The following is a 15,819-nucleotide window of genomic DNA, read 5'->3' as shown; positions in this document are numbered from 1 at the left end:
GGTGTGTCTGTGTATCAGCCAGGTGTGTCTGTGTACCAGCCAGGTGTGTCTGTGTACCAGCCAGGTGTGTCTGTGTATCGGCCAGGTGTGGCTGAGTGCCAGCCAGGTGTGCCTGTGTATCAGCCAGGTGTGTCTGTGTATCAGCCAGGTGTGTCTGTGTACCAGCCAGGTGTGTCTGTGTATCAACCAGGTGTGTCTGTGTACCAGCCAGGTGTGTCTGTGTACCAGCCAGGTGTGTCTGTGTATCAGCCAGGTGTGTCTGTGTACCAGTCAGGTGTGTCTGTGTACCAGCCAGGTGTATCTGTGTATCAGCCAGGTGTGTCTGTGTACCAGCCAGGTGTGTCTGTGTACCAGCCAGGTGTGTCTGTGTATCAGCCAGGTGTGTCTGTGTATCGGCCAGGTGTAGATAAGTACCAGCCAGGTGTGGCTGTGTATCAGCCAGGTGTGGGTGAATACCAGCCAGGTGTGTCTGAGTGCCAGCCAGGCGTGGCTGAGTGCCAGCCAGGCTCTCAGAAGGGCCACGCTCGTTGGAGGTTCACGACGGGCGTGCGGCCGGTGTCGACGCCGGCGTGGGCGGCGGGCGAGCGGCGGGCGCCCCGCCCGAAACCGGAGTCGCGTTCGCCCGGTTGGCAAGCCGGGCGGGCGGGCGGCGAGCTCGCGGGTCGCGGTGCGGGCGACGGCGAAGACGCCGCCGGGACTCGTGCGGGCGCGAGGAGCGGAGGTGACGCAGAGGCGCGGTCTGGCGCGCCCTGGTTGGACGCCAATCCGCGGGGCGCTTCTCACGCAAGTGTCGGCAGCCCAGGTGCGAGTCGCCGCACGGGTGCGCTGCGGGTAGACCCGAGTCCTCCAGGTGAGACTCGGTCCGGTGAGCCCCACCCAGGAGCTGCGAGTTGTGCAGGTGTGCCGCAGGTAGGGCGGCTTATTCCACGTGCCGGCGGAGGTGATGGCAGTGGTGGTATTGATTACGGTGGCAGTGGTGGTTATGACATTGGTGGTGATGGTAGTGGTGGTATTGATGATGGTGGTGGTGGTAGTGGTGGTGTTGGTAGTGCTGGTTGTAATATTGATGGTGGCAATGGTAGTGGTATTGACGGTGGTGTTGGTAGTGATAGTGCTGGTTGTAATATTGATGGTGGCAATGGTGGTGATGATAGTGGTGGTATTGACGGTGGTGTTGGTAGTGGTAGTGCTGGTTGTAATATTGATGGTGGCAATGGTGGTGATGGTAGTAGTGGTAGTGACGGTGGTGCTGGTAGTGGTAGTGCTGGTTGTAATATTGACGGTGGCGATGGTGGTGATGGTAGTAGTGGTAGTGACGGTGGTGTTGGTAGTGGTAGTGCTGGTTGTAATATTGATGGTGGCAATGGTGACGATGGTAGTAGTGGTATTGACGGTGGTGTTGGTAGTGATAGTGCTGGTTGTAATATTGATGGTGGCGATGGTGGCGATGGTAGTAGCGGTAGTGACGGTGGTGGTGGTGGTGGTAGCAGTGGGGTGTTGTGGCATGGCGTGAAAGCCCTTGGCGCTGCTGCTGCTGCCGCTGTGAGCCAGGCAGGCACCAGGCGCGCCCCGCCGGCACCCCCGGCCGGGGTGATCTGCTGCGTGGCGGCGCGCAACGCCTCGCACGGCCGTGCCATCCCACAACGCTCACAGGTAACGGAGCTCCCTCGCCACCCCCCCTCCCTCCCCCCCCCCGCGATGTCGCGAACGTCAACACACATTGCACAGTAGGTCCTCATTAAGACCGCACATTTATTTCACCGATCTGTAGTGCAAACGAATGAATGCACGTGTGTGTGTGTATGCATCTTCATTCGCGTGCGCCTATCTCCGACATTTCAGGAGATTAATTCCCGCCGCCTTTCCAGTCCTGCCAGGGTCGATAAAATAACGACCACTTTGTTAGGGGGGGGGGGGGGGGAGTTGAAAGGGATCGCCCCCGCCAGAGGAATATGGAATTTCCACCATCGGCTCAGGGCTGTGAAACCGGACATGAGCACCGCCGCTCACCTGAGCGGCAAATCACTTTGACCTCGAGTTGACCTTCAGCAGAAACAAAATCACGTGACGTGCCTTGTGAACGCCTCTGATGCACCACAGTGCCTTGTGAACGTCTCTGATGCACCACAGTGCCTTGTGAACGCCTCTGATGTACCACAGTGCCTTGTGAACGCCTCTGATGCACCACAGTGCCTTGTGAACGCCTCTGATGCACCACGTGCCTTGTGAACGCCTCTGATGCACCACAGTGCCTTGTGAACGCCTCTGATGCACCACAGTGCCTTGTGAACGCGTCTGATGCACCACGTGCCTTGTGAACGCCTCTGATGCACCACAGTGCCTTGTGAACGCCTCTGATGCACCACAGTGCCTTGTGAACGCGTCTGATGCACCACAGTGCCTTGTGAACGCCTCTGATGCACGTGACGTGCCTTGTGAACGCCTCTGATGCACCACAGTGCCTTGTGAACGCCTCTGATGCACCACGGTGCCTTGTGAACGTCTCTGCTGCACGTGACGTGCCTTGTGAACGCCTCTGATGCACCACAGTGCCTTGTGAACGCCTCTGATGCACCACAGTGCCTTGTGAACGCCTCTGATGCACCACAGAGCCTTGTGAACGCCTCTGATGCACCACAGAGCCTTGTGAACGCCTCTGATGCACCACAGTGCCTTGTGAACGCCTCTGATGCACCACAGTGCCTTGTGAACGCCTCTGATGCACCACAGTGCCTTGTGAACGCCTCTGATGCACCACAGTGCCTTGTGAACGCCTCTGATGCACGTGACGTGCCTTGTGAACGTCTCTGATGCACCACAGAGCCCCGTCACCCCCTGCGCCACGGAGCGGCTGCACGCCGGCTCCCGGGGGTCACGTGACCCGTGGGGCCACGTGACCCCTCTGGAACCCGTGGCCTCCGCGGACCCGTCGAGACTCCGGCAGTGGCCTCCGGGACCCGCGGGGCCTTCGGAGCCGGGCCGACCCCCGGGGCACCCCTGGCCTGGCCAGCCGGTGAGGGGCGGTGTTGGCTGTGCTGTGTTCGCTGTGTTGTGTTGTGTTCGCTGTGTTGTGTTCACTGTGTTGTGTTGGCTGTGTTGTGTTCGCTGTGCTGTGTTGGCTGTGTTGTGTTCACTGTGTTGTGTTGGCTGTGTTGTGTTGGCTGTGTTGTGTTGGCTGTGTTGTGTTCGCTGTGTTGTGTTCGCTGTGTTCGCTGTGTTGGCAGTGTTGTGTTCGCTGTGTTGTGTTCGCTGTGTTGGCTGTATTCGCTGTGTTGTGTTGGCTGTGTTGTGTTCGCTGTGCTGTGTTCGCTGTGTTGTGTTGGCTGTGCTGTGTTGGCTGTGTTGTGTTCGCTGTGTTCGCTGTGTTGTGTTGGCTGTGTTGTGTTCGCTGTGTTCGCTGTGTTGTGTTGGCTGTGTTGTGTTGGCTGTGTTGTGTTCGCTGTGTTGTGTTCGCTGTGTTGTGTTGGCTGTGTTGTGTTCGCTGTGCTGTGTTCACTGTGTTGTGTTGGCTGTGTTGTGTTCGCTGTGTTGTGTTCGCTGTGCTGTGTTCGCTGTGTTGTGTTGGCTGTGCTGTGTTCGCTGTGCTGTGTTGGCTGTGTTGTGTTCGCTGTGTTGTGTTGGCTGTGTTGTGTTCGCTGTGTTGTGTTGGCTGTGTTGTGTTCGCTGTGTTCGCTGTGCTGTGTTGGCTGTGTTGTGTTGGCTATGCTGTGTTTGCTATGTTGTGTTCGCTGTGCTGTGTTCGCTGTGCTGTGTTGGCTGTGTTGTGTTCACTGTGTTGTGTTGTGTTGGCTGTGCTGTGTTCGCTGTTCGCTGTTTGCTGTTTGCCACGAGGGCAACCGCGGTGTGTCAGTGACGTGTGGCCGTCTCTGTGGCGGTCTCTGTGGCGGTCTCTGTGGTGCGGCAGTCGAAGCCCAACGGGGCAGGTCGCGTGCGGCGGGCCGAGGCGTGGGAGTGGCCGCCGCCTCTCCCCGAGTCGTCTTGGCCAGCGTGGAAGAGCAGGCCGACACATTTACCCCCCCCCCCCCCCCCCCATCGTGAGGGGGTCGCTCGCCCTGTGCTTCTCCTTCCGCAGCGCCGTTCGTCGGGCCCCCGGGCCGGCCCGGTGGCCTGGTGCCCCCCCGGTGCCGCCCCCCCTGTTGTTCCGCACCCCGGCACCGGAGCTCTTCTCTGCCGTGCAGCGTGGCGAGCTGCGAGACGACTCCCAGCCAAGTCTCGTCGATATCGTCCTCCTGCAGCACCACCACCAGCAGCAGCAGCAGCAGGTCCACCACCAGCAGCAGCAGGTCCACCACCAGCAGCAGCAGCAGGTCCACCACTACCAGCAGCAGCAGGTCCACTACCACCACCAGCAGCAGCAGCAGCAACAGCAGGTCCACTACCAGCAGCAGCAGGTCCTCCTCCAGCAGCAGGTCCACCACCACCACCAGCAGGTCCACCACCACCACCAGCAGCAGGTCCACCACCACCACCAGCAGTAGGTCCACCACCACCACCAGCAGCAGGTCCACCACCACCACCAGCAGCAGGTCCGCTACCACCACCAGCAGCAGCAGGTCCACCACCACGACCACCAGCAGCAGGTCCTCCTCCAGCAGCAGGTCCACCACCACCACCAGCAGCAGCCACAGCAGCAGCGGATGCTGCAAGCGGGGTCGTCCTGCGTGGTTCTCAAGGGGTCTCAGATTCCAGCTGGGCTCTGCAGGACTCTCACGGGTCCCTCCGTCAACTTCACCACCTCCACCACCTCCACCACCGTCTGCTCCACCACCTCCACCGCCGTCTGCTCCACCACCTCCACCGCCGTCTGCTCCAGCACCTCCACCGCCGTCTGCTCCAGCACCTCCACCGCCGTCTGCTCCACCACCTCCACCGCCGTCTGCTCCAGCACCTCCACCGCCATCTGCTCCAGCACCTCCACCGCCGTCTGCTCCACCACCTCCACCGCCGTCTGCTCCACCTCCTCCACCGCCGTCTGCTCCACCTCCTCGCGCTCCTCCCGCTGGTGCTCCTCCGCCTCCCCGAGGACAGCGGCTGCTGCCGCGTTAGCTCGGAAGAGCAAAGCGAACGCGCGCGAAAGGCTCCGGGTGAGAGGCCACGATCCCCTTAGGTTGACTCAGACTAAAATAAAACTTGGGGGGGTAGGGGGGGGAGGGGAGGGGGGGTGATATGGCCCGGCGGTGGCATGTTCGAGATTCGGTTCGGATCTCGCAGGCCACCCCAGCGATTACGTGAAAAGAGTAGCCCATCGTGGTCCATGTGAGTGATGTTTTAAACATTGACACTGCGCCTACATCAGTTGGGACCGCACGTAGCAGCGACAGTCTCCTCCCGACTGGCCCCCACTTGCAGGCCGGGCGTCACGTGGTGCAGCACGAGGACAGCTGCCACTGGGAGAGCTGACGGGTGCCCTTTCAAACGTCTGAGGTGTAAAACGTAAAGTCGCTCATCGTCGCGCGAAGAGATGGCCCGCGACAAGGACGCCGCGTAAAACAAATAATTTTGATTTAAAGCTTTCGCGACTGCAGTAATTCATATTCTTAGCTCTTTCGGTAAAGTCACGTTGAAGGGAAACAATAAAATAATAAAATATATAAAACAATAAAAATTCTGATGACGACTGTTTGTGTTATGGTCGAAACGTCGTGATAATTTTTATTGTTTTATATATATTTTATTATTTTATTGTTTCCCTTCAACGTGACTTTACCGAAAGAGCTAAGAATAGAAACAAATAATTATTTAACTTAAAACTCGGAACCATCCGTCCGTCCGTGTGTCCATCCTCCCGCGTGCCCGTTTCTCTCCCCGTGCTTTTGAGTGACTTCGCGTTATCGTGCAACGCGGCACGGGGTGACGCGAGACGGTTTAAGTCTGGTCGAACCGAGTCCTCGCCCACGGGTGGCGGAACGAGTTAAATTCATGGGAACAAAAATCCCGTGCTGGTGGCGAGAGAAGAGCGATAGGGAGGGCGACTGACCGCCAGCGAGCGACCGGAAGCCGATCGGCGATTCACCGGATCGTCGATCGCCTTCGACGCCGCTTGGCCCTCGAGCGCCGTCGCTCAAGGGCCAAGCGGCGTCCATCCCCGGCGCTGACGGCGTGTCCGCGCGCGTCCGTCCGTCTGCGTGTCCGTGCCCTCAGGTGCGATACCTGAACCGCGCGTTCCTGCTGCTGCGTCGCCTGCTGCCGCTGGACCGCCTCCGGCCGTCGCGGGTGGCGACGCTGCGTGCGACGGTTCGCTACGTCGGCCTGCTGCAGGCCGTGCTGGCGGAGACCGCCGCGGCATGCGGCTCCTCCCCGCGTGGCGCGTGACAGCGCGGGGTGTGTGTGTTTGGTGAAGGGTGTCCCGCCGACTCGGCCAGGTGCGTACACGTAGGTGCGTGTGAGTCGGAGATGCGGGAGCGGGGGGGGGAAGGACAAAAACAGTTCTAAGTAATCTTCTTTGGTTCTTTCGGTAAAGTCACGTAGAATGAGAATAAAATAATAAAATAACACAATAAAATTCTCACGACGTTTTGGTCACAACGCAATGCATTGTTGTGAAATGTTAAACTTTAAAAATCTTAACTATTTTTTTGTGCTTCGGAAACGTGTACGAAAAAGGGGGGGGAACCCGCCCCTCTCTCTGGACGAACAGCGTCGACAGACAGACGCCTTCGAGATGAATCGAAGCGTCTGTTTCCTTGATGGTTTATGGCTTGAGGAAGACCCGAACAGAACCAGGACACAAACACACACACGAACGCACACACACACACAGACCACGCCCCCCCCCCCCCCCCCTTTTCCACTGCGCGAAGAGAATTGTCTTTGAATATAACGGTCAGCCGCATTTTCAAAAGTCAGTCAAGAGTGAAGCAGCGAGTCAAGACAGATCAGCGAGTCAAGACGTCCACAGGACGAGCAGTCGCATGGAGCGGCTGGCTCCGAGCCTCGCTGAGTAGTGAGGATCGCATGAGTCGCCATGTATCAACAAAAGTGAGTCATACAGCAGTGGAGAGAAACTGCTATCAGCGAATCAGCGCTGAGAGCGCTCGAGCATCTCCACAGAGAAAGCACGTGCAACGTAGCTGAACCAGCAGCGGAAAAGCTTGGACAGCCGCCAACAAATTCAGCAAACCAGCGACCAAGCGCGTGCGACTTGAGTCATACAGCAGTGGAGGAAACCTGCTGCCAGAGAGCCGCCAACAACCTCAACAAAGAGAGCACGTGCGACTCGGCTCACTCAGCAGAAGAAAACTTGACCTGTCGCCCGCGAGCGCAGCGTCAGATACTACAGCAGCGGAAAGAGCGCGGCCAGCAACGCCAAGCAAGAGCGTGCAGCAGCTCAACCAGCAGTGGAGAGAAACTGCTGTCAGCGAACCAGCACGGGCGCGTTCGCGCATCTTCAAGGAGAGGGAGCGCGCGCCACCAGCGTGCCATCAGCACCAGCATCAGCACCAGCGCGTGCCAACATTAACCACCAGCGTGCCACAGCGCGCAACTTTGCATCACCAGGGCTGAGAGGGCAGCGGCCCCGCACTCAACACCCATCGGCGCGACGACGGCGAGCGTCGTGCTGACTCATCCAGCCAGCAGTGGACAGAAACTGGCAGCCGTTCGTATGCAACCCCTCCTCCACACTCCCTCCTCACTCCCCCACCGCGCCGCAACACACAGGAAACACATTTTGAACACAAGAGATGCTAACCTCGGCGTCTGCTTTACGCAAGGAATTGAACCATTGATAAAGAAGACACACGATACGCATATCGGGATAATCAAGAAGGGTGCCACTCCAAGGTGGTGCATTAAAAATCAATTCATAAAGAAAAATACTGCTGTCATTGATGAGTTGCATAATAACCAATCGTCCTACTGTTAACAACGTGATAATTGACTTGAAGGTCTATGAATGGATGTGGTACTGTGTGGGCAATGTTTAAACACGAATTTACAAATTATAAGGTTAAGGTTTTGATAGAATAGTTGCATGTTTTAATCTCTCTCTGAACAACCGATTGATTGTGTTACGCGTCGGGAATTAACCACAGGTGCCGCTATCGAGGTGAAACAACGCAATCGTGATGGTATCATGTTAACGCTGTGTTGAAATTCAAACATCCCGAGATTGAGTTTTCATATTATCCAAAAATTAAAGTTAGCTAAAAAATAAAATTGATTAAAGCAGGTTTGTGTGTGATTCTTCCTGAAATTCTGCATATTGTTCTGCGTATGAGATCTGAATCCTGGGGACCTATCATAAGCACACTATCACCACACATAATCCATAACACACATAATTCATAATGTTCAATCGAGAGTAATCATATCCTTATCGATAATACGGAATTAAAGAGCAGAGTCGAATCGACTCTCTCTCATTCACGCTCACAAAGCCTGCGTCACTGCATACGATTAATCGCGTTGTTCCAATTCATAACACAATCCTCGTCACCGAGGCTCGACTTATTATCATAACGACCTGCATTATCATAACCACGCCCACTCGCATAAATTAATACGATTATCTCTCGAATCAGCATAATTTATGCGCATAATTACACAAATTAACATAATTTCGGATAAATTATGCAAATTTCAAATTTCATTTAATTTTCATTATTTTCATCAATTTTCATAACACCTATATATACAACAGTGTGTACACTGTGTGTGTACACTATGTGTGTGTGTACACTGTGTGTACACTATGTGTGTGTGTACACTGTGTTTGTACACTATGTGTACACTGTGTGTGGAAGCCAACTGTGGACCGGTTTTGGTGGACAATGTCTCAACAGCAGTGGGGCTTGCTTCAAGCCATGGTTGTGAACATCCAGACGTTAATCAGCAAGGAGCATTTCTAGTCCAAGTTCGACAAAATCTACGTCAACACGTAAGACAAAATTATAATTCGTGTTGTAGAGAATGTATCTCCGCTACGTGTAACTTTAAGGTGGTATGCCTTGTAACTGATGAATGGTCCGAGTGTGCTTCCTATTTCAAAGACAATGAGTTGCTCCAGATGCTTCGTGGAACACAAAAACACCGTTTGACCTGTATCACAAGAACAACGGGTCTCACCTGAGTTCTCTGTACAGGTTACTTACAAAACACACACACACGCACTTTGTCCTAACATCACTTATTCAATGTTTGACCTTTATAAATAAAATGTTGCATGTACACACAGGAATTTTAACAAAATTTAATTACTGCAGTGAAATATACTGCATCAGATAACATCTGATTAAGAAGCTACTTGAAAAAAAATATGCACCGTCTGCTTAACAGTGGATGTAAAACATACTATTGTGTCATTCAAAACGAGTAGGCCATTGCATGCTGGCGAATTCTAAACATTAGTGACAAATTACACAACTGAGATGAAACATCAATCATCGCCCCCTACTGACAGCCTCTTGTTCACATACTCTTTGGTTCTTTCAGTGAAGTCACGTAGGCAGAAAAAATAATAATAGATCACGACGTTTCGATCGTAACACAAGCGGTCGTCCTGAGGCGGAAAAAATAATAAATGCAGGCCGGTGCAGGGCCACCACCCTGTGCCACACAGGGGCAGCTGCTACTTGGGGATGCTCTTCGAGTGTTTCAGACGAGGTACAATACAAAACTCGGAGATGCCGAGGCGGTTAAGCAAGCGCCGAGTAAATGCAATTATTATAACATAGTGAATGCTTGGGAGCTTATTGTCTCTCGCTCCTGGTTAGAGATCTACCCAACCCACAGGTCCACAAAGACTGGCCGCCCTTACTCTGCAGGTTGAACTAGGAACTGAGTGTCCAACTTCACATTCTTGTCATTAAAGGCCTGTGACAAAGGTGCATCCATTGTAGCGACATCGTCTCAAGCTTACACATCTACCGGGTCTCCACTTGACTTTGTATTGTCTAGGAGCAAGTCCACCCACACCTCCACTTCCACAAACTGCTGGGGGTTGCCTCGCTCTGCCTCAGTCAGAATTCTCCTCCTGCTTCACGATGTGAAGGTCCCATTTTGGAGTTGAATCTTCATCTTCACATTTTATCTTCACTTCTTTGCTCATCACCTCTTCACATTTCACCATCACCTCTTCATATTCCACCTTTATACCTTTAAAAGTGTCCAAGCTGGGATTTTCGTCCGGTTCTTGTTTCATGAGGGATGGGCTCATTGCGGCACTTTGACTTTCACAAGCTGATTTCAGACTCCGACTCCGCTCCTTGTGATGCTTTTGTGTTCTCTGGTGTCTTCGAAGATTTGATGAATCTGCAAACGGCTTCCCGCACAGAGTACACTTGAAGGGTTTCTCTCCCGTATGTGTTCTCTGGTGTTTTACAAGAGCAGATGACTGTGCAAACGCCTGCACGCACTCACTGCACTTGAAGGGTTTCTCTATCGTGTGTGTTCTCTGGTGTACTTCAAGATTTGATGAACGTGCAAATGCCTTCCCGCACAGAGTGCACCTGAAAGGTTTCTCTCCCGTGTGTGTTCTCTGGTGTTTTACAAGACCAGATGACCATGAAAATGCCTTCCCACAAACACTGCACTTGAACGGTTTCTCTCCCGTGTGTGTTCTCTGGTGTGTTTTAAGAACAAATGAACCTGAAAATGTCTTCCCACAAACACTGCACTTGAAGGGTTTATCTCCTGTGTGTGTTCTCTGGTGTATTACAAGATTATATGACTGTGTAAACGCCACCCCTCGCGCTCCTCCCGCTGGTGCTCCTCCGCCTCCCCGAGGACAGCGGCTGCTGCCGCGTTAGCTCGGAAGAGCAAAGCGAACGCGCGCGAAAGGCTCCGGGTGAGAGGCCACGATCCCCTTAGGTTGACTCAGACTAAAATAAAACTTGGGGGGGTAGGGGGGGGAGGGGAGGGGGGGTGATATGGCCCGGCGGTGGCATGTTCGAGATTCGGTTCGGATCTCGCAGGCCACCCCAGCGATTACGTGAAAAGAGTAGCCCATCGTGGTCCATGTGAGTGATGTTTTAAACATTGACACTGCGCCTACATCAGTTGGGACCGCACGTAGCAGCGACAGTCTCCTCCCGACTGGCCCCCACTTGCAGGCCGGGCGTCACGTGGTGCAGCACGAGGACAGCTGCCACTGGGAGAGCTGACGGGTGCCCTTTCAAACGTCTGAGGTGTAAAACGTAAAGTCGCTCATCGTCGCGCGAAGAGATGGCCCGCGACAAGGACGCCGCGTAAAACAAATAATTTTGATTTAAAGCTTTCGCGACTGCAGTAATTCATATTCTTAGCTCTTTCGGTAAAGTCACGTTGAAGGGAAACAATAAAATAATAAAATATATAAAACAATAAAAATTCTGATGACGACTGTTTGTGTTATGGTCGAAACGTCGTGATAATTTTTATTGTTTTATATATATTTTATTATTTTATTGTTTCCCTTCAACGTGACTTTACCGAAAGAGCTAAGAATAGAAACAAATAATTATTTAACTTAAAACTCGGAACCATCCGTCCGTCCGTGTGTCCATCCTCCCGCGTGCCCGTTTCTCTCCCCGTGCTTTTGAGTGACTTCGCGTTATCGTGCAACGCGGCACGGGGTGACGCGAGACGGTTTAAGTCTGGTCGAACCGAGTCCTCGCCCACGGGTGGCGGAACGAGTTAAATTCATGGGAACAAAAATCCCGTGCTGGTGGCGAGAGAAGAGCGATAGGGAGGGCGACTGACCGCCAGCGAGCGACCGGAAGCCGATCGGCGATTCACCGGATCGTCGATCGCCTTCGACGCCGCTTGGCCCTCGAGCGCCGTCGCTCAAGGGCCAAGCGGCGTCCATCCCCGGCGCTGACGGCGTGTCCGCGCGCGTCCGTCCGTCTGCGTGTCCGTGCCCTCAGGTGCGATACCTGAATCGCGCGTTCCTGCTGCTGCGTCGCCTGCTGCCGCTGGACCGCCTCCGGCCGTCGCGGGTGGCGACGCTGCGTGCGACGGTTCGCTACGTCGGCCTGCTGCAGGCCGTGCTGGCGGAGACCGCCGCGGCATGCGGCTCCTCCCCGCGTGGCGCGTGACAGCGCGGGGTGTGTGTGTTTGGTGAAGGGTGTCCCGCCGACTCGGCCAGGTGCGTACACGTAGGTGCGTGTGAGTCGGAGATGCGGGAGCGGGGGGGGGAAGGACAAAAACAGTTCTAAGTAATCTTCTTTGGTTCTTTCGGTAAAGTCACGTAGAATGAGAATAAAATAATAAAATAACACAATAAAATTCTCACGACGTTTTGGTCACAACGCAATGCATTGTTGTGAAATGTTAAACTTTAAAAATCTTAACTATTTTTTTGTGCTTCGGAAACGTGTACGAAAAAGGGGGGGGAACCCGCCCCTCTCTCTGGACGAACAGCGTCGACAGACAGACGCCTTCGAGATGAATCGAAGCGTCTGTTTCCTTGATGGTTTATGGCTTGAGGAAGACCCGAACAGAACCAGGACACAAACACACACACGAACGCACACACACACACAGACCACGCCCCCCCCCCCCCCCCCCTTTTCCACTGCGCGAAGAGAATTGTCTTTGAATATAACGGTCAGCCGCATTTTCAAAAGTCAGTCAAGAGTGAAGCAGCGAGTCAAGACAGATCAGCGAGTCAAGACGTCCACAGGACGAGCAGTCGCATGGAGCGGCTGGCTCCGAGCCTCGCTGAGTAGTGAGGATCGCATGAGTCGCCATGTATCAACAAAAGTGAGTCATACAGCAGTGGAGAGAAACTGCTATCAGCGAATCAGCGCTGAGAGCGCTCGAGCATCTCCACAGAGAAAGCACGTGCAACGTAGCTGAACCAGCAGCGGAAAAGCTTGGACAGCCGCCAACAAATTCAGCAAACCAGCGACCAAGCGCGTGCGACTTGAGTCATACAGCAGTGGAGGAAACCTGCTGCCAGAGAGCCGCCAACAACCTCAACAAAGAGAGCACGTGCGACTCGGCTCACTCAGCAGAAGAAAACTTGACCTGTCGCCCGCGAGCGCAGCGTCAGATACTACAGCAGCGGAAAGAGCGCGGCCAGCAACGCCAAGCAAGAGCGTGCAGCAGCTCAACCAGCAGTGGAGAGAAACTGCTGTCAGCGAACCAGCACGGGCGCGTTCGCGCATCTTCAAGGAGAGGGAGCGCGCGCCACCAGCGTGCCATCAGCACCAGCATCAGCACCAGCGCGTGCCAACATTAACCACCAGCGTGCCACAGCGCGCAACTTTGCATCACCAGGGCTGAGAGGGCAGCGGCCCCGCACTCAACACCCATCGGCGCGACGACGGCGAGCGTCGTGCTGACTCATCCAGCCAGCAGTGGACAGAAACTGGCAGCCGTTCGTATGCAACCCCTCCTCCACACTCCCTCCTCACTCCCCCACCGCGCCGCAACACACAGGAAACACATTTTGAACACAAGAGATGCTAACCTCGGCGTCTGCTTTACGCAAGGAATTGAACCATTGATAAAGAAGACACACGATACGCATATCGGGATAATCAAGAAGGGTGCCACTCCAAGGTGGTGCATTAAAAATCAATTCATAAAGAAAAATACTGCTGTCATTGATGAGTTGCATAATAACCAATCGTCCTACTGTTAACAACGTGATAATTGACTTGAAGGTCTATGAATGGATGTGGTACTGTGTGGGCAATGTTTAAACACGAATTTACAAATTATAAGGTTAAGGTTTTGATAGAATAGTTGCATGTTTTAATCTCTCTCTGAACAACCGATTGATTGTGTTACGCGTCGGGAATTAACCACAGGTGCCGCTATCGAGGTGAAACAACGCAATCGTGATGGTATCATGTTAACGCTGTGTTGAAATTCAAACATCCCGAGATTGAGTTTTCATATTATCCAAAAATTAAAGTTAGCTAAAAAATAAAATTGATTAAAGCAGGTTTGTGTGTGATTCTTCCTGAAATTCTGCATATTGTTCTGCGTATGAGATCTGAATCCTGGGGACCTATCATAAGCACACTATCACCACACATAATCCATAACACACATAATTCATAATGTTCAATCGAGAGTAATCATATCCTTATCGATAATACGGAATTAAAGAGCAGAGTCGAATCGACTCTCTCTCATTCACGCTCACAAAGCCTGCGTCACTGCATACGATTAATCGCGTTGTTCCAATTCATAACACAATCCTCGTCACCGAGGCTCGACTTATTATCATAACGACCTGCATTATCATAACCACGCCCACTCGCATAAATTAATACGATTATCTCTCGAATCAGCATAATTTATGCGCATAATTACACAAATTAACATAATTTCGGATAAATTATGCAAATTTCAAATTTCATTTAATTTTCATTATTTTCATCAATTTTCATAACACCTATATATACAACAGTGTGTACACTGTGTGTGTACACTATGTGTGTGTGTACACTGTGTGTACACTATGTGTGTGTGTACACTGTGTTTGTACACTATGTGTACACTGTGTGTGGAAGCCAACTGTGGACCGGTTTTGGTGGACAATGTCTCAACAGCAGTGGGGCTTGCTTCAAGCCATGGTTGTGAACATCCAGACGTTAATCAGCAAGGAGCATTTCTAGTCCAAGTTCGACAAAATCTACGTCAACACGTAAGACAAAATTATAATTCGTGTTGTAGAGAATGTATCTCCGCTACGTGTAACTTTAAGGTGGTATGCCTTGTAACTGATGAATGGTCCGAGTGTGCTTCCTATTTCAAAGACAATGAGTTGCTCCAGATGCTTCGTGGAACACAAAAACACCGTTTGACCTGTATCACAAGAACAACGGGTCTCACCTGAGTTCTCTGTACAGGTTACTTACAAAACACACACACACGCACTTTGTCCTAACATCACTTATTCAATGTTTGACCTTTATAAATAAAATGTTGCATGTACACACAGGAATTTTAACAAAATTTAATTACTGCAGTGAAATATACTGCATCAGATAACATCTGATTAAGAAGCTACTTGAAAAAAAATATGCACCGTCTGCTTAACAGTGGATGTAAAACATACTATTGTGTCATTCAAAACGAGTAGGCCATTGCATGCTGGCGAATTCTAAACATTAGTGACAAATTACACAACTGAGATGAAACATCAATCATCGCCCCCTACTGACAGCCTCTTGTTCACATACTCTTTGGTTCTTTCAGTGAAGTCACGTAGGCAGAAAAAATAATAATAGATCACGACGTTTCGATCGTAACACAAGCGGTCGTCCTGAGGCGGAAAAAATAATAAATGCAGGCCGGTGCAGGGCCACCACCCTGTGCCACACAGGGGCAGCTGCTACTTGGGGATGCTCTTCGAGTGTTTCAGACGAGGTACAATACAAAACTCGGAGATGCCGAGGCGGTTAAGCAAGCGCCGAGTAAATGCAATTATTATAACATAGTGAATGCTTGGGAGCTTATTGTCTCTCGCTCCTGGTTAGAGATCTACCCAACCCACAGGTCCACAAAGACTGGCCGCCCTTACTCTGCAGGTTGAACTAGGAACTGAGTGTCCAACTTCACATTCTTGTCATTAAAGGCCTGTGACAAAGGTGCATCCATTGTAGCGACATCGTCTCAAGCTTACACATCTACCGGGTCTCCACTTGACTTTGTATTGTCTAGGAGCAAGTCCACCCACACCTCCACTTCCACAAACTGCTGGGGGTTGCCTCGCTCTGCCTCAGTCAGAATTCTCCTCCTGCTTCACGATGTGAAGGTCCCATTTTGGAGTTGAATCTTCATCTTCACATTTTATCTTCACTTCTTTGCTCATCACCTCTTCACATTTCACCATCACCTCTTCATATTCCACCTTTATACCTTTAAAAGTGTCCAAGCTGG

The 15,819-nt window shown here is 52.4% G+C and overlaps 1 protein-coding gene across 1 annotated transcript in view; it reads left to right on the top strand.

Annotated features, from left to right (window-relative positions):
* LOC142921742 (uncharacterized) overlaps window positions 1–835 on the top strand; it is a 178,537-nt gene extending 177,702 nt beyond the window's left edge. Inside the window, exon 19 of the mRNA XM_076063063.1 lies at window positions 635–835. Within this exon, the coding sequence (XP_075919178.1) occupies window positions 635–835 (201 nt within the window). The remainder of the gene's footprint in view (window positions 1–634) is intronic.
* Window positions 836–15,819: the final 14,984 nt, after the last annotated feature.

Source organism: Petromyzon marinus, unplaced genomic scaffold (assembly GCF_048934315.1).
Source record: "Petromyzon marinus isolate PM22_M1 ecotype Great Lakes invasive population unplaced genomic scaffold, UKy_Petmar_22M1.pri1.0 PM_G_Scaffold_88, whole genome shotgun sequence".
NCBI classification, from domain to species: Eukaryota; Metazoa; Chordata; class Hyperoartia; order Petromyzontiformes; family Petromyzontidae; genus Petromyzon; species Petromyzon marinus.
The sequence above is the reverse complement of the archived record's forward strand: the minus strand, read 5'-3'. Positions and strand labels throughout refer to the sequence as shown.